A 19024-nucleotide genomic window follows, 5' to 3' on the forward strand; every position below is an offset into this window, starting at 1 on the left:
TAGTCACCAAAGAAACTAAACCTGGTCTAACTGTATGTCTTCTATATATCATATTAACTGAAAATCTAGCTTTCTAGAGACTACAGAGATATAGATTACTGCTAAATTATTCATGTTATATTATAGGAAGATGACATGCTAGTTAATTTTTTACAGTAACCTTGTTATTATGAACATTTAGAATCTTGTGCAACTAGGATATCTAACTGAAACTAATCTTGATTTCTGATGTTTTGACAATACTAATTAACTAAAAGCTTCTGCAGCAATACCTGCTAGGTTGTGTGTTTTGCTTTAATGGGCATTGGCAGCGCATTTCATGCTCAAGAAACTGCTGTGAGTGGGCAATTGGAGAGTCGAGTGTGGTAAATACTGTTCTTTTCCTGTGTACTGTGTTATGTTTGTTTCTTGCCACGTTAATGCTCTTGTCTCTTATCATTTGCCCAGGGTTGTTGAGATCATCTGCACTTTGGTTAGGAAATTATCTCCTAATCCTAATAGTGCTGCTATAATGGCCATGGGTGTTAACATCTTGGCAAAGAGATTGAAATGGTAAGCTAATCCATATTGCATTTTTTTTTATACTTTTGGGTATAAACTTATATATGGCTCTTTCCACCAGCACGTTTCTTATGAGAAGATTTTGTATTCTTCTCTGTATCAATTTGTATGCTAACTTGAAAAGTAAAATAAAAAAATTGTATAATTGTGTAATGACCTCTATCGTTATGCTTTTTTTTCTTTCTTTTTCAACTGTCCTTTGTTCATTGATATGTATTTTATTCTTCACTTTATGCCATCTGAAATTTGTACTTATTTTGTTAATTTAGTTGTGCATTGCTTACATTGATACCATTTTGGTAAATATGCAGGAAGGATGCTTTCTCTTCAATCTTGTGATATTTGTGATTGTAGAGTTATTTTGACTGGATTTGGGTAGTATTCGGTGCTTTGCTTCTGTTGTGTTATTATTGTGATTGTTTCTTTTTTAAAGATCACATGAATGTTTTTGTTCATCTTGGTTTTTTCTTCACCCTGTTAAGGACATTTGTTTGTTTCCTTTTTGATTGCAGTTCCCATAGTATCTTTTATTTGATAATTTCTCTAGTCCAATAACCAATTTCATGAACCTTAATATTGTTGTCTTATTGGGTGTTCAGTGTATTATTATGCAGGATTCAATATTAATTTGTTACTGGATGTTCCTTGCCAGTTTTATTTTCATGTTATCTTATCTTGTCTTCATATCTATATGATCAATTTCTTGATGCATATGTCCAAACTTAATCTAATATGTTGAAAAAATAATTTCTTTAAGTTCTTACTTGATTGTGAGATTGGATTCATAGTTGAGTTGCTCATTTTAGTTTGAAACTTTATGAAGTTAAGAATAAGTTTTATACAACAATGCTTATGGTTTAAGACAATTAAAAAAAAAACTGCACTCTATATGTTTTATATATTTCTCTAAAATGGTTGGATCCTTTTTCAGATTGGGGTTCTTGATTGAGTTTCTATCCCATGCTGCCATTATTGGGTTCATGGGAGAAGCTGCCATTACAATTGCCCTTCAGCAGCTCAAAGGATTGCTTGGCATAAAAAAGAATTTCACAAAGAAGACTGATATTGTCTCTGTTTTGTGCTCAGTGTTTAATTCAACCCACCATGTTGTAATATGATTTCTTAAACCTAGACTAGTAGACTAAATATTGTAATTACATTTGAGTGATTAATAAAAATCTATTTATGTTACCTTATTTAGCTTCAACTTTCATATTTGTTTTCCTAGTTTTGTGTAAGTAAAAAAAGATTATGTTTCTCTAAGCTAATATAACACATGTGTTATACTAAAGTGTAGTATAACACAAATTTATAAGTATTGAAATGTGTTATATAATCGACTATAAATAACATAATTAAACACTTATCTATTTATTAAAATAACACAGAAATTGTGTTATCGTTGACAGTATAATAACACATCTGTATAACAATGATAAAGTGTTATGTAAAGTACTCTGACCTACGATAACATAGTAGTTATGGTATGTTTTCATAACACATTTTCGGTGTTATTAAAAGCATTTTTTCTTGTAGTGGCTATATATGATCTTCCAGCCAAATGTAATGCTCAGAAACTGGGTACAACAGCAAGCATAAATTACATATGAGAGAGAGAAAGAGAAACACATTTCTAAAGGGAAGAAATACATTAGAATGAATAAAAGAGCAAATCAAAGGAATAATTAAATAATTTTCAACCATTCTTCAAATTATTCTTTCTTTCTTTTATTTTTCCATATTTTCACGAGTGGCTAGTTTATTTATTTTTTCAGGTATAGATGGATCTCTATTTGTGAATATTATTTCTATGTTTTAATTTGCATTTAATCATAGTTCTTCATATCTCTTGTGTTCTAATATGATTTTTGATGTCTACTTTTTAATTCATATATTGCCTTGCTTTGTATTGTGAATAGGGCTAATCTAGATTGTGAGAATTAATACTTGAGAGAGGAATGTTTAGATAATTTAGAACCATGTATAATAATTTAGGTTAGTGTGAGATCGAGAGATAAGCATTACCTAAATAGTCAAAATAATTTTAGGATGTGGAATAACGACAATTATTTCTAGAATAAAACTTAATGAAGGTATGGATGAATAGATATATAGAGATATAAGCTAGTTATCACTTGCCCATTCTCTATGTAACACTCGGGAAAGGGTATCGAGATAAATAAGATTTTAGTTTCTTAAGAATATTGAACTAGGCTATGGACATTATTATGAGAAATATAATCACATTAGAGTGAAGTTGAAACCTACCACTTTTATCATGGTAATTTTGCATCTCAATTTTATTATGGTTATTATTTTAAGTTATTTTTATATTGTCTCTTTGGAGTTTTACTACTTAGATAGAATTAGGTTTCATATGCACTATAGTTATTTTACTTTCTTGTTATTAATCCTTGTAGGACAAGATCAATATTCGCATCACTTTATTAATTGTTTGACTTGTGCACTTGTAAGTATAGTTTATAATTTACGGAACAGGACACTGACACCAAGGAAGACTAGCATCAACGCCAGGAGGGTTGCGAGGGGAAGGTTGAAGGAAGGGGTCAATCTAAACATTTTGGGCAATGACAAAGTTGAAGCACTCGGTTGAATGGGGATTTGTGATTTTTTGGAAGAGTTCATGGCTGGAGAGGCTGGGAAGAATTAAGCTGACATTGGGCATGGATCGACACAGGTCTAGGTAGGCTGGTTCGATGTTGAACAGGGTTGGGCAAGTTCATTAAGTGGGGGTAAATGATGGGGATAAAGGGTCAACGGGGATGAGCATGTTCGTTAGGCAAGGGTGGTTTGAACCCATTGATGTTCTTCTTTTGGAAAGTAAAAGATGTTAGGCGTGGTGCCCTTAAAGCATGCATTTTGAATACTATTATTGAAATAAATATAAGCAATGACTTTGTATATAATTAATTGTTACATTATCGGATGAATAATATTTAAATATAAGAAAATTCCTAATTCATTAATTTAGCTATAATCTTGTATAAGTAAAATGTGAATAATATTATAAAAAATGAATTAAATAGTATGCATTATATTAAAGTTATTGAATCTTTAATTAATCACTACTAGTATGATCCACTAGTATTATGAATAATTATGATCTAAATCTATATCAGAAAATTCTATGGGTATATAAAAAAGAATGAATCCTCATCTTCAAAGGCACAAAATATAAAATATGAAAATTCATAAAGTCCTCGCAGAATAAAGAAAGAAAATAACCCTTTATATTCTAAAATATAAAGGAAGTTTGATAAAGACAAACTAATGGTAAATCCACCATATGCGAGGCGCAATGCAATCAAGACATTGAGTTTATTATAGTGTTCCAAAATGAGGGTATGATTACAAAACTTAAATTGATCTAGAAAACAGAGGATGATGAGGGTCCATCCTAGCTAGCCTCCTTGTGAACGCATCCATCATTTTGCGCAACTCAGTAGACCCTAACTTGAATCCTCTGCAGGCCATGAAGTAAAGGATACAACTTTCTTTTTCTGTTTAAATTAAAGAGAAGTAGAATGCCAATAAGATATGTGGAAGATCCTTGATAAGCACCTCAAATGATACCAGGGGTGATGAGTTTCACCTGGCAAGAAGACACTCAAAGTAAGTATGGGCAACCCAGAGAATATGAAATGGAATAAGAGAAGGGGAAATAATTACTTGGAAGTTGTTCCCACCACCAGTACACATCATGCATGTTACAGCTCATGAATGGCTTAAATGGTTTATGCAAGTACTTGTCACGGTAAGAGATCCATAGAAAAGACGCTAGACGAACGAAAAAAGTTAAACATGATATATGCATAGAGGGGAGAAAATATTAAAAAAAAAACAAACAAAAACGAAAAGATAAGAGAAGAACAAAATGTAACAACTATGATGATTATTGTATGATTACGAAAATTTTAATTACAAGTACTAAAAAAATTGAACGGGATACAAAAATAATCATAGGAGCATTCAAGCCTGATGAGTACCTGATAACTCTTGAATAAAGAGTTATTTCATGTGTTTTTGAGCTTGTAATTGTGAAAAAATCTTGAGTAATGTTAGTTTATTTTTAACTTTTGTAGCTAACTTTGGTGTTTTTGTGATCTTAGTTAAGTCTAGTTATTTTTGTAGTTTTTAATAGTCATTGAAGATAATAGTTTCATGAATAGATATTTGTATAAAGAATGAACTAACATATGAAAGTATCTAAATTTAATTTTTTATGGCTGAATTATCAAGTTTTGCTACAGCAAATCAGATTTTGCTGAAGCATTTTGATCAGGCAGTTTTTGGGCACCTAGAACATGTGTCAAGTCAATGAGTGAGTTGGAATAGTGGCTGAGGTGGCAAGTACAAAAGCACAAGTCAAAATTTGGGAGAAAATGACAAAAGAAAGGATGAGACTCGCGTTTTTAGGAGGAAGGGCAATATTGTACTTTCGAGGTTAAAGGAGGAAACCTAGAATACACTAAAACAAGCATCAGTCGAAAAATTGAAGGAGGCAGCCATTTTTTGAAAAGAAAACCAGCAAGAAGAAGGAAGGAAACCCAGAAATCAGCAAGGAAGAAGGATGACGAAAAAGAGAGCTCAAGCATCAATTTGGATTTGTTCCTTCTTCTATTCCTAAACTCCATTTTTATATTTTCTCAGTTGATATCTAAATCTGAATATTATGGGCTGTTTTGATTGTGGATTAATTTTTATTAACTCAGCCATGAACTAATTTTTTAGGTGGCTTGAATTATTGATGAATCATATATTATAGTCTAGTAATTTCTTGCACTTTATTTTAGTAAAATCTCTCTTGTTCATTCCAGTGTGCTTATATTAATTTCTTATTGTTGTTTGGCCAACAATGGCAAGATATTTAATTATGTTTAATGCTGTAAAGATTAAATGTAATGGGAATAACTTAGATGATACAAGTCATAATCTAGGTTAGATTATGTTAGTAAGTAACATAGGGATGTGTTATTTACCTTGTGTAACTTTTGAGAATTAAACTTTGAAATTGCTTTCTTAAATCTAATTTTACATAAGAATATGTTTAATTAGGTAAAAGAATATTTTGTTTATTTTTCTATTTTGCAATCCCTGTGGAGACGATCTACTTATCATTATATTACTTTGTGATTACGTGCACCTGCGAATTTCAAATCGATTATAAATTTTATCACATCAGTACCATCATCCCCTTTAGGAGTAGGTAGGATGGGAAGAGCCACCTAGAGTAGTCAGGAGTAGAGGTAGGAACCAATGAGCCAGCTCCCTCAACTTCAACAATGGGAGTACACACTGATGAAAATTCAGAAGTAGCAGAGCTTTCGACAACCACGGTGCGCTCTTCAACTACAAAACCATCGAAAATAGGAGCTGCTGATCCAGTAGGGTAGTCGATGCTCAATAGGGTATTCAATGGCAATATTGCCCAGTTTCTCAACGTATGCATGGGAATTGTACTGGCCCACTTCAATTCAAGACTGCTCACAAAACGAGTGAAGGATATTGAGCTTCTCTTCCCTGCTCAGTGCCTCGTTATTAATGGCATCATCAATATAGAAAGAAATGTCCACATATGATATCTTATGTAGTTTTTCTCGACCTTGACTCGATACGAGATATGAAGTCTAGTGGATTATAAGTTAGATTCTTCAAGCTCCTGACAAGTAACATAAAACAAGTGATAGACGAAATGAAGAGGGAACATACATGATAGTGAAATTGAGATTGACAAAGGAGAAAGGGAATAGTAGAAGAAATATTGCGATTGGACTTTAACCTATGATAAAGCAAAGATTCTTTTGTCAGAAGTAGACAATGAACTCCAGGCGAAGACAAGTTGGCCTCGTAGATCATTGATGGTAGATTCCAATTCTAACGGTTTGGTAGAGTGATCTTCCTTAGCTTTTTCAAGTTTTTTATTTTGTTCATCAAGCAATCTGCCCATGGTTTTCACTGCAGACTCAAGTTCATCGATCTTATGCTCATGCAAGTCAATTGAACTTTTTTTCTTGGCAATGATGAGCTCTTGTTCCCTCACGATTTCCCTCAAAGAAGCTAAGAACATCGTAATTTTTCTTCAGCATATGACCAATTCTTTCACAAGCCTTGGCAAAATTTTCTTCTACCTTGCCAACATGCTTTATACGCTTGGCATTCTGAGACAATTTGGACCTTAATTGTGAAAGATTGTCTTCCAAAGTATGAATCGTAGATTTATAAAGAGCCTCTGAATGCTCTTTAGCTTTTTTCAAGTTCTGATAAACCATGACATTCTGAGAAAAGCTGACTTGTCCATAAAACCGGGACTGTAGAAAAGATAAAGATTAATCACATATAATAATCATAGCTGAAATGAAAGATTATAAGGAAATAAATAGAGTAATTACCATGGTCGCAAGATCATCGACACGATTATTAATAAATTGACCAAACAGAATATTTTCACTACAGATGACTTCAATAGGAAAATGAGACTGAGGTAGACTCAATATGGCAGCCTCATCAAACAAATGACCAATGCAAGGATCAAATACTTTTCCTCCCCAAAAAGGTATGTCGTCACCGTGACTGACATCTCCATCAAAAGCTACCGTAATTTGGATTGTATCTTATCTAGCTTCTACAATGGAGACAATAGGGGCAAGAGAGATAATTGATGCAAAAACTTTTGAGGAAGTGGGGGCATTCGTTACACTGATAGCAACAACGACCAGAGAGGAACGACCAAGGGCTGTAGCAGTTTCCACTGAAACCACTGGGGCAGTTGCGTTAGATTTATGTGATGCCATGAGGTCTTGCTGTAAACAGAGAGGTTACCAAATAAACCATCCTCGGCACTTTTGCTGACTTCAACAAAGTAGAATGTAGGGCTATCAACCGCAAAAGCTTTGAGGTGCTGCATCAATGCCAAGGGAGAAGCAAAACAGTTTGCAGCATAATCTATTGAGGCGGGCTTTATGATCATGATAACCTCTACAATAATTGGTTCGGTTGAAGATGAGATGATGGCAGCCGAAGCAACGATAGTCAGATTTGTAGCAGGGGCAGAGCCAATGACTAAGGCAAGAACAAATGGAATTCTTTGAACCTTGGATGGTCTTTCTTTCCTAGAAGAAGTGGTAGTTATGCAGCCCTTTGACTATGCAGCAAGCATGGAACAATTTTCAGTGCGCCTTTGCTCATCATCATCCGAGACGGGAAGAATCGGGGGAGGTGATGACAAAAATGTAACCAATGATGATGATAGTGTTGGAAATGGTGCCCTTAAAGCATGTATAGTGGACGATGCTTTTGTGAAATAAATAAATTAAATGAATTTTTTGCATATATTGAATGTTTTATATTATTGTTTGAATAACATTATTTAAATATCAAAAAATTCCCAAATTCATTAATGTGACATCAATCTTGTATTGATACGATATGATTAAGATAGAGGGAAATGAATTTAAATAATTCACAATAAAATAAAGTTATATGGAATCTTTGGATTAAATATTATTAGTACAGTTCACTAATATTATGAATACATGTAATCTAGATCCGGATTACTGATGTGGTAAGACATCTTAGTAGATGTGCTTATATAATGAGATTATATAGAATTGGACCTAATATGCTATTAATACTTAATTAAATGTTGTTTCACCATAAAGTAGTAATTGAACATATCAATACCTCGTCATATACAAATTGATCTAAATCCTGAATTTACTATGAACTCATGTTTATATCATTTGAGTTATTTGATTCACTCGTTATGTTTTGTCAAAATGATCAGGTTGAAAACTTTTATTTTGGAGACTTATTGGTGTAGATGGTTGGAGACATATGCAGATATGGAATCTATATTTTTCCTATATGGAATTGAATAATAGTTCATTTAAGGGTTGACTTTTGAAACTGAATGGTTATTGAGCTCAAATTCATAAATCAGTTTATGAATTAATTATTCACTAGTAAGGTCAATGGTACTTAAGGATTTCAAGAGATAATTAAAGAGGCCAAATGTTCAACTTATCATTGCTTTAATTATGAACCATTAATATAGGATTAAATTGTATGTAATGATTATATCAAATGACGCTTTATTCCAAAGTACATAGTAAATGAATTGTCTATAATAGCGAGAGTTCAATCTCATATTTGTAGTGGAATAATGTTGAGATTAATAATTAATGTTATTATATTAAATAGTTTTAATTAATAATCTAAATTTATTGGAGCTTGGAATTATAGGTCCATAGGTCCCCTAACCTGCTCTATCAACAATGTTCAAGGTAAGAGTTAAAATAAGGTTTGTGAAAGGGAATTTTTGGAAGAAAATTGTTATTCACGCAAATATGTTATTATATGATAATTGAGAATATTACTTAATTAATTATTAATTTTGGAAATTGATTAATTATTTATATATATATATATAATTTTTGAAATTATTAATAAAATAATTAATTATCTTTTTTTAAAATGTGAAAGATAAAACTAATAATTCAAATTGGATTTTAATTGGTTATGATATTTATTCAAATGATTAGTTATTAAATATAATTAATTATCTTATAAGATTCGTTATGAATTATCAAATATCAATTTTGAATAAATAGATTATTAAATATAATTAATAGATAAAAGTAGTTAAGACACATGCGTTATAATTGGCATGTATCACACACCAATCATAGTGCATGCACTCTGATTGGCATGTAACTGAGTATATGACTCAATATTTGGTTGTTTTATTTATTTAAATATTATCTTAATAATTGTAATTTTTTAAATTTGATTTAATTCATTTAAATAAATAATAAGTTAGAAAAAATTTCTAACAGCTTTTCTCAGATTTTTCACAGAGAGAAAAAAGTATCTTATTATTTTCTCTAAACCTAAAATCCTATTTTCTCAGAGTCTATTCCAAGATCTCATATGTTGAGAACATCTTACGAATCACAAAAATTATCCATAGTTTCTCTATGTGGTCACACATGTTTTTAAGTGTAGAGAATGGTTCGGAAGATCTTGGTTTGAGTTTCTATCAAAGCTTTTGGATTGGATGTTCATTTAATTATACAAGAGCAATGACACTTGATATGCTTCAATTGGTAGGTTCATTTTTCTTCTTCTATGTTTGTTTGAATTAACATATGTATATTAATTGATCCGTTATTTAAAAGTTGTTTCAAATAAAATAAATTTTTATTATTCCCTAGGCCCACCATCGTGCATTCTACTGCGCACTCCGTAATATGTTACCAACAGATAATGGAAGAACAGAGGCAGCCATGACTGAAGAAAGGCTAGAAGGGAAATGGTTGAAGAATCAGAAGGCATAGTTTGAGCAGAAGGGAGATTAGGAGCAACTTCCTCCACTTCCCTGATATCAATACCGCCATCAGTAAACGCCAATTTTCTTTTCCTGGTAAGAATTGGAGAAGGGGCAACGATAAAGTCACTAAGTTGCGCTTTATCAGTGATATCCGAAGATACAACTTTGGTAGAAACAACAGTAATTAGGGAAATAGCTAAAATTGTAAAGGTGGTGACGACCTCAGAACCAAAAAGCTCCACAAGAACGAAGGCTCCAAATTTTGAAGAAACCTTTCCAGATTCAGACGCTTCTTCAGAGCCACGCCTGGAAGAACTTCCCATTTGGGAAGTAGTGTTACCTTTCTTGTTTGCAGCAACACCCGCAATCCCTACAACCAACAGATCGACTTCACCAATAGTTGGATAAGTAGCATGCACTGTATTCTGCCCTCATTTTAATCTTCAATACATTTTTCATGCCTATCCAAATAGGATTGTTCTTTATCTTGATCGAACTGAGGCACAAAGCAAGTGGCAGATCCGTCTATGTTATGTGGAAATAAAGGTGAGGCATATAAAAGATTATTTGAATGTTAAAAAGAGCCTTCACGCTAACAACTTCGTCTTTGGTCGAATGAAGAATGTCATGATTCCTCAAGTCTGCTTCATGAGTGGTAGTCCAATCACAATCAGTAAGCCAAGACATTTCTACATAAGTGAAGATTAATAAACTGAGATCAGAGGAAACATAGGCACATTAGAGCAGAGGCAATAAAGAAATAACAACAGTATCAAATATATATGTGAGCTATAGAAGGTGAAAGAGGGAGGTTGAAAAGGTACCTTTGGCAAAGATTCGAGGCAGAGTGAAGATGTCGACTGGGACGTAAGGTGTTATGATTGGTTAAATACATGGTGAAATTGGTTGGACACGAAGAGGTACAAAAACCATAATAATTTCACTAAGGTCAACATGAGCGGGTTGACTTTCATTATAGGTATTTATAAGTCATCTTTCTAGATCCAAAGTGTTATGAGAGTACCCAAAAAGTTTAGGAGCATTTGGGGATGTTTTGAGACAAGTTTTGGAGGGCCAAGTTAGAGGCATCGGCGATGCGTCTCCTCTGTGAGGCGACTGATCACTCAGCCAAGAAACAATAGACCAGGCAACGTCACCTGGTGCTAGGCAACGTATCTCTTGGTAGGCGACACATCACCTGGTGCCAGGCAACGTGTCAGCTGGGATGTCCATACAATTCTGTTCAATGACGTGTTTTGGCTCCAAAAATTAAATTAAAATTCTCTAATCTCATTGGTTGAGTCAAATGAGGTTCTTATACTATTTAAAGGGGTCATTTGAGTTAATTGGTGACTTGACCACTCACCTCTCTCTCTCTCTCTCTCTCTCTCTCTCTCTCTCTCTCTCTCTCTCTCTCTCTATCTCTCTCTCTCTCTAGCTCTCAAGATTACTAGTTTTCTCCAAGAAACTCATCAAGCATTGCTTGACTTGCATGAGTTTCAAGGCTTATTAAATCTCAAATCTCATTCTACTTGGTTAAAGCTTCAAGCAATAAGGGAGGGCTTGGAATAGAGATTTTGGACAACAATATTCTTATTGTGTATAAGCCTTAGAAGTTCCCCATGTTTGAAGATTCAAGTTGCTCAAAATAAAAGGTTAGATCTCTCTTAACCCTAACTTTGAATTTGTGTCATTCTACTGTGTTCATGTTGCTTGTAATGCCTTATGAATCTAAGACTGTTACACCGTGTGTTAAAAATAGTGCTGAACTCGTCAAGCGATTCATTTGGAATTAAAAGTGTAATTAAGGTTAAACAACAGTTTCGGTGTTAAAACTTTGGTCAATGAAGTTAAACTTTTCCTTAAACAGGTTTAACTAAATACAAGGGATCCGAAAGGTTTTTAATCAAAAATACAATTGCAACAAAATTACAGAGCTAGCTGACCTAAGCGGCAAAATCTAGCCAATAACACATGTTCCTCAAAATATCTCGACTGTGGCAGTCAGAGCAAACTGATTATGTACACGCCGCCCCTATAGCTTTCCAACTCATGGCTGCTCCGACTTTCCTTTACCCTTACCTGCACCATAAAGCACCCATGAGTCGAGGCCCAACAAGAAATCTATCATGACTTTTACAACTCATAATAAGCATGACAATAGATAACACAATTTATGTCAATTCAATATTCATTCATACGACCTGTGCCGAATCAATGGGTTCATAACCCTTTAAGTGGCCCTGCCATCTCGACCTGCATTACACATGCAATTTTTCGAATACGACCAGTGCCAATCACTCACATATAACTATTCAGCAATCACATGCAATGAATAAAACCAAATAGAATCACATAACCACTATTCACAATTTAAGTACAGTCATAACTATTTCCATATAATAGGGCCAGTGCCCAACACATGGTGCGAATGCCAATTTTCTCACCTTAAGTCCTGACCAAATTAGCAAAGCAACCCTGAGTACGTTCCCTTTTCTCCCGAGATTTATAGATAACCCTAGTCACAACACCAATGGTACATTTATTTGGGATAATTCAGATGATGGGCTCCAAGACAAAGCCCTAGCTCTCAAGACCTTGGATTCCACTAAACGGAATAGCAAGATCGTTCCCTGAGCCTCCTAAGATAACTCCCCAAAACCCTAAATCAAATGCACCCTACACTGCATTAGCGTCGCGGCTCTAAAACAAACGAGAAGCCCCTATGTAAAACCTCGTACATTTTGAGCTGTGACGCTTCCCCTAAAGGGTCGCGACGCTCCAACAAAAAGAGAGCTTCCCTATCATTTTACCTCATATATGGTCGCGGTGCCCCCTCTAAAGGCCCGCAGCACCACAGCGGTCTGAGGCAAACCCACCCTCAAAGAAACTTAAGCGCACCGCGGTGCCCGACTCAAGCAATGCACCGTTACCATGAAAAAACCTAGAACTGTGTTTTCCCCTACAATTTCAGACACCAAATCCCGATTCTAACTCGATTCCAGTCAATATTTCACAACCAAACAATCACAGACTAACTCTATAACTCTAGTACAACATAAAAACATCGCCAAACAACCAAAAACACATAATTATCATATTGACAGCAAGGAAATCAAGAAAATTAATTCCCATTGATTTGGGTTACCCATTATTAGTTAGTTTCCTATTCTATAGGAATTCCATTTATTGTATATATTCTGTATTAAAGAGGGATTAACTCAAAAACCCTTTATATATTCATAGATTTTGGATATAAATTCTACACAAAAATAAGAAATATACTTTCTTCTTACAAATTCTATATGGTATCAGAGCCCTAAGGCTCCATTCTGGCATCTGCCATTTATTTTCTGAAGCAGGTCTCCGTCTCAGTCATCGGTCTCCTCCAGTCGCAGTCGTTGACAAACTCCAGTCTCGGCAAAGCTCCAATTGTTGTCGTAGTAGTTGGCAAGCCCCAATCTAAGTCTTCTCCGACGTCCATTCGCACAAGTGCACGCCGAAGTCCTCGGCCAACCACGGATCGCAAGCCTCCTCTAGTCTCACCTTTGTCGCATGAGTGCCAGAAGCCCTAAGATGTCGACTATTGTAGAAGTCTCGTATCAACACAGTGGGCCTACCCAAATCCAAGCCCAAACCTAAGCCCATAATCAGTCCACCATTGTCTCTATCAAGTCCAGGCCCACAATCATCTTCCATAAAATCCAAGTTTGTTCCCGACTCTCATAGTACCTCTGTTGCATACTCTGGTTATTTTTCTTCTTCTTTCCAAACACCATGGATAATTGATTCCAGCGTAACTAATCACATGACAGTTTTACCTCACTTGTTTGATTTTTATTATCCGTGTTCCACTAAATCTAGTGTCAAAATCGCAGATGGCTCTTACTCTCCTATTATAGGTATTGGCACCATTACATTGTATGTTGATTTACATCTTAAATCAGTTCTTTATGTACCCTCATTGCAATGCAATTTAATCTATGTTCATAAGTTAATTGCTGATAATTACTGCCTTGCTAAATTTGTGTCAAATTCTTGTCACTTTCAGGATCTATCATCAGGGAAGACGATTGGAAATGCTAGGATTCGTGATAGATTTTATTTCTTTGATGGAAAAATTTAAATAAAAGAGCAACCTTCTCTACTTCATTTAGATTCAAGTTCTATTTCAAATTCCTATGTTTTAAAATTTGATTCTGATTTAACTTCTCGAACAATTATGTTATGGCATTATCGACTTGGACATCAAAGTTTTTTATATTTAAAAAAATTGTTTTCTTCTTTGTTTATCAATAAAAAGGTTGCTGATTTTCAATCTGATATTTGCAACCTTGCGAAACATACTCGTATTTCATTTCCTCCAAAACTATATACACCATGTAGCCATTTTCTCTCTTGTTCATAGTGATGTATGGGGACCATCAAAGGTCACTAACTCTTCTGGTAAGCGTTGATTTATTACATTCATTGATGACCATACACGAATTACTTGGGTTTATCTCCTTAGGCACAAATCTGAAACATGTCAGGTCTTCCAAAACTTCTGCAAAATGATCCAAACATAGTACTAGACGTCTATTCGGACACTTTGTATCGATAACGGTACTGAATACTTCAATACCGCTTTTGGTCCCTATCTTCTACAAAATGGGATTGTTCATTAGAGCTCATGTGTGGATACTCTACCACATAATGGATTAACCGAAACAAAAAACCATCACCTCTTAAAAGTAGCCCGTGCCATTATGTTCAACATGCATGTTCCAAAATTTCTTTGGGGTGATGTTGTCCTTACTGTTACTTATCTAATTAATCGCCTTCACAGTCGGCCTCTTCAATTCAAGACACCATATTCTAATTTGTAATCTCTTCATCCTCACATTTCCACAAATACTCTGTCAATCAAAGTCTTTGGCTGCACCGCCTTTGTCCACGTGCACTCCCAACACTAGAGTAAACTTTACCCTAGGCCATAAAAACAGTTTTCTTAGGATATTCTCCTGCACAGAAAGGCTATCGTTGTTACTGTCCCCTCACCAAAAAATTCTACATCTCTAGTGTGTCACCTTTTTCAAAAATTCTCCATACATCACTCCCACCTCGCTTCACGAGAAGCACATCCATCATGAGCAAGAAGCCCAATGGTCATGGGGTTTAGAATTACCCTTAGACATATCCTTTCCTCCATAGCAAAAACCCATTTCTGAACCAAAAAATTTTCCATCTTCTCCTCCATCTTCTCCTCCATCTTCTCATCCACCTTCTCTTCCATCTTCATCAACTGCAAGCTAAAAAAATCACTCTATGGTCTAAAACAATCTCCTTAACCAGCTCCTGAAAGTAATCATGGGACTCAGATACATACAATGTCAGACTGACCATACTCTCTTCATCAAACACTCAGATTGAGGAAAATTTTCAATACTTATTGTGTATGTTGATGATATCATTGTCACTGGTGACCATACAGAAGAGATGATTCTAATTAAAGAAATGTTGGCTGTAACAACCCCAAATTCGCTATTAAGGCTTAAGGGCCTTGAGTAGTGTCCCTGGAGGGCATGATGGGATTTTGTGTGTGAATTTAATGATTTTAATACATGATTATGATTTAATGCATGTTATATGACTATTTGATTATTTGAGATGCATGACTATGTGAATTAGTATGCATGGAGACCTGATGGTCTTAGAAAGAGCATAATTGTAATCTGGCCATTTTAGGGCATAACTGTGATAATTGTATTATGTGATTTGTGCCATGTGAGTGTGGTGTTTTTATCAGGATGCACGCATCGAGACGGTCCTAGTGAGCCAATTAGTCTAAAAGTCACAACGGGATTTTATACCCGGCTCGGGAGGAGCCTAGGGGTACCTTAGGAATTTCGTAAGTTGAAGTGAGAACTAGTGGTTATGGTTTTGGCGATTGAGTAACCTAGGTAACCATTTGTAACTGCTGTGAGTAATAAGTTTTAGATAGAAAGTGGTAGAAATGAAATAGAAGTGAAAGGACTTAAGTGCCCTTGAAGGTTTAGTTAGGAAGGGTTATTAGGAAGGGGTAAATTGGTCATTTGGCAAGGCAATTAGACAATTTTCAGCTGGGTTTATGGGGTACACGGTTTGGGCATTGGGTCATTTGGTGTTTTGATAGAATTGGAAGAGAAGAAAAAGAAAAAGAAAGAAAGGCTAGGGCAAGAAGAAGAAAGGAGAAGAGGTGTAGAAGGGGCTGAAGTGGGAGTTTAGGAGGAGATCAAGGAAGCTTTTAGGGTGGATTCTCCACTTGAGGTAAGGATCTTATGCATATTTAAGTTTGATTTCTATTTTGACTTGTGAATCTAAAGCTTGAGTTAGTTTTTTTGAGTTTTGGTTTGAGTTGCTGAAATTAGAAATCAAGGGGTGGATTTTTTGGGTGTGATGGTGTTTTGCTCTTGATTCTAGTATCTATAGGTTGTTAGATGGTTCATATGAGGTTTTGATTTGATTTTGGGGTTTAGGTATTTGTTTAGGATGATTTGGGGAGGTTGAAGCTCGGGAAAAACGCATGGGAAAAACCCAAAAAATCTGGGTTCGCAATGGAGCGCCGCGGCCCTGTTCTTGGGCGCCGCGGCGCAAGGATGTTCCAGTCAAGAGAGGGTTCCAGTCAAGAGAGGCTCTCTGACTTGCTGGGTGCCGCGGCCCTATTGGGCAGGGCGCCGCGGCCCTCTTAGGTAGCGCCGTGGCGCTAGGTCGTTTTCTGGGCATGAAAGTTTGCAATTTTGGGCTTTTGCCCGGGGACGCGGGGGGTTGGTTCCAATGTATTGTTTTAAGGAATTTGAGGTCCCGAGAGTACGGGATTGGTCCCGGGAGGTGGTTTTGGGTTTGGTTAGTATTAAAAGTGTTTCATGTGTGTTGTGACTAGGATTTCGGAAAGGCTCGTGCTAGAGGACCGTGCTTGTGACCTTGGTGCATCGGAAAGCTCGGGATACAGGTAAGAAAACCGTAACACCCGAGAATAGGGCATGGGCCCACAGTGTGATTGCAGGGCATGGCCCTAGATTGTATTATGTGCAAATGTATAATCTTAGATGAACTATTATATGTTTGAATGGTTATTTCAAAATGTATTATACGTGCTATTATAATGAAATGAACGGCTAAGGCCAAGAGCGGCGAGGGCCGGGTACGGCCTTGGGGCCGGAAGTAACACTCAGCACATGGGATGCTTATATCCAAGGTGGGACCCAAGGGATACATGAGTTATCCTTACGGTGAGGACCGAGACCCCAGGCTTCGGTAAGGCCTCTGGGGCGGCATGGCCGTGCTTGCTTAGTCTGATGGTTTTCCTGTTTATCAGTGGATTATGTCAGCTATATTATTTGCATATGTTATGTACTATTTGGGTTTTCTTGCTGGGCTTTGGCTCACGGGTGCTCCGTGTTGCAGGTAAAAGCAAAGAGTCTGTCAACCGGCCATGAGTATGGAGAGCGTGGGGGCGGCACGTACATGTTCGGCCTGCCCGACTGCTTTGGTTGAGGGCATTTTTTTGTATATGGCTGTATTTTCCTTTCTTTTGATAGTTGATCAAGTGTAAATATATTTTTGAGTTGTAAATATTTTGTAAACCTTATTTTGGGATCCCAGATGTTTTATACTTAACGTTTTCAATGAAGCTAAACATTTTAAAAGAGTACAGCCTTAAACTTTGATTTATTCACACTTTTGGTTTTAGAAACCACTTAGAGTCAGTCAAAAGCACGATTTCTGTCTCAAACTCACTAAGTAGCGGCTCTAAGGTAGTAGGGCGTTACATTGGCAAAGGAGTTTGAAGTCAAGGATCTCAGTGCACTCAGGTATTTTATGGGAATGGAATTTGCTAGAAGCAAAAAAGGGATTTATGTATCCCAAAGAAAATACACTCTTGATCTCCTAAATGAGACAGAAATGCTAGAAAGTAAACCTAGCAAAACTCCAATCAAGCTTGGAGACAAGAGGAAAATGTTTGAAGGAAGTCCAGTTGACAAAGGGAGGTACCAGCAACTAGTAGGGAAGCTTATCTACCTCTCACATACAAGACCTAATATTGCCTTTGCAGTAAGTATGGTCAGTCAATATATGCATGATCCACATTAAGGACATCTTAATGTAGTTTATAGAATTCTGAGGTATCTAAAGAAAACACCAAGAAAATGTCTTTTCTTCAGAAAGACGACCGAGAGGAAGGTTGAAGTATTCACAGATGCAAACTGGGTTGGGTCAATTGATGATAGAAAGTCTACATCTAGGTATTGTATAGTTGTATGGGGTAATGTGGTAGCATGGCGAAGTAAAAAGCAAACAGTGGTTGCAAGAAGCAGCGCATAAGCAGAGTATAGAGCCATGGACCACAGAGTGTGTGAAACAATCAAACGCCTGTTAAGGGAATTGAAGATTGAATATGAAGCCCCCATTCATCTTTATTGTGATAATTAGTTTACCATCAGTATTGCACATAATTCTATACGTCGTCACAGAACTAAACACGTGGAAGTGGATCGTCACTTTATTAAAGAAAAGATTGATGGAGGAATAGTCAACATTAGATATGTTCATACAGATCAACAGCTGGCTAACATTCTCACACAGGGGTTATCTGAGCGAGTATTTGATTTCCTAGTAAGCTTGGACTCATCAATATCTACAGTCCAGCTTAAGGGGGAGTATTGACAGCAAGGAAATTAAGAAAATCAAATCTCATTGATTTTGGTTACCCTTTATTAGTTAGTTTCCTATTCTATAGGAATTCCATATATTGTATATATTCTGTATTAAAGTGGGATTGATACAAAAACCTATATATTCATAGTTTTTGGATGTAAATTCTACACAGAAATAAGAAATATACTTTCTTCTTACAAATTCTATACATCAAAATTCACCATTTGAGTTTGAACTTTGCAACTTACCTCAAAAATTTGAAATTCAAGTCCAATCTTAGGAAACCAGCTATAATCGTACCTTCAAACAGGCTGTAAATGTTTCCCCAATCTTCCAAACATCAAACTAAACCTTCCAAAACCACTCAAACTCATAATTCAACCAAAACCTCAAAACTCAAGAACACCAAAATAAACTTAAAAAAAAAAAGATAGTACC

At 35.7% G+C, this 19024-nt stretch overlaps 1 protein-coding gene and 1 long non-coding RNA gene across 2 annotated transcripts; both read left to right on the forward strand.

Moving 5' to 3' along the window:
• Positions 1-237: 237 nt before the first annotated feature.
• LOC133805225 (uncharacterized) lies at positions 238-1725 on the forward strand. Its single transcript, XR_009878893.1, has 3 exons — positions 238-365; positions 448-552; positions 1493-1725. It is a non-coding gene; the product is annotated as an uncharacterized LOC133805225 (long non-coding RNA).
• A 16030-nt stretch (positions 1726-17755) lies between these two features.
• Positions 17756-18253, forward strand: LOC133806387 (uncharacterized mitochondrial protein AtMg00810-like). The gene is made up of 2 exons (XM_062244496.1): positions 17756-17983; positions 18065-18253. Exons 1-2 carry the CDS (start codon positions 17756-17758, stop codon positions 18251-18253), a joined length of 417 nt encoding a protein of 138 aa, XP_062100480.1.
• Positions 18254-19024: the final 771 nt, after the last annotated feature.

The sequence above is a fragment of the Humulus lupulus genome, chromosome X (genome assembly GCF_963169125.1).
Source record: "Humulus lupulus chromosome X, drHumLupu1.1, whole genome shotgun sequence".
Taxonomy (NCBI): domain Eukaryota; kingdom Viridiplantae; phylum Streptophyta; class Magnoliopsida; order Rosales; family Cannabaceae; genus Humulus; species Humulus lupulus.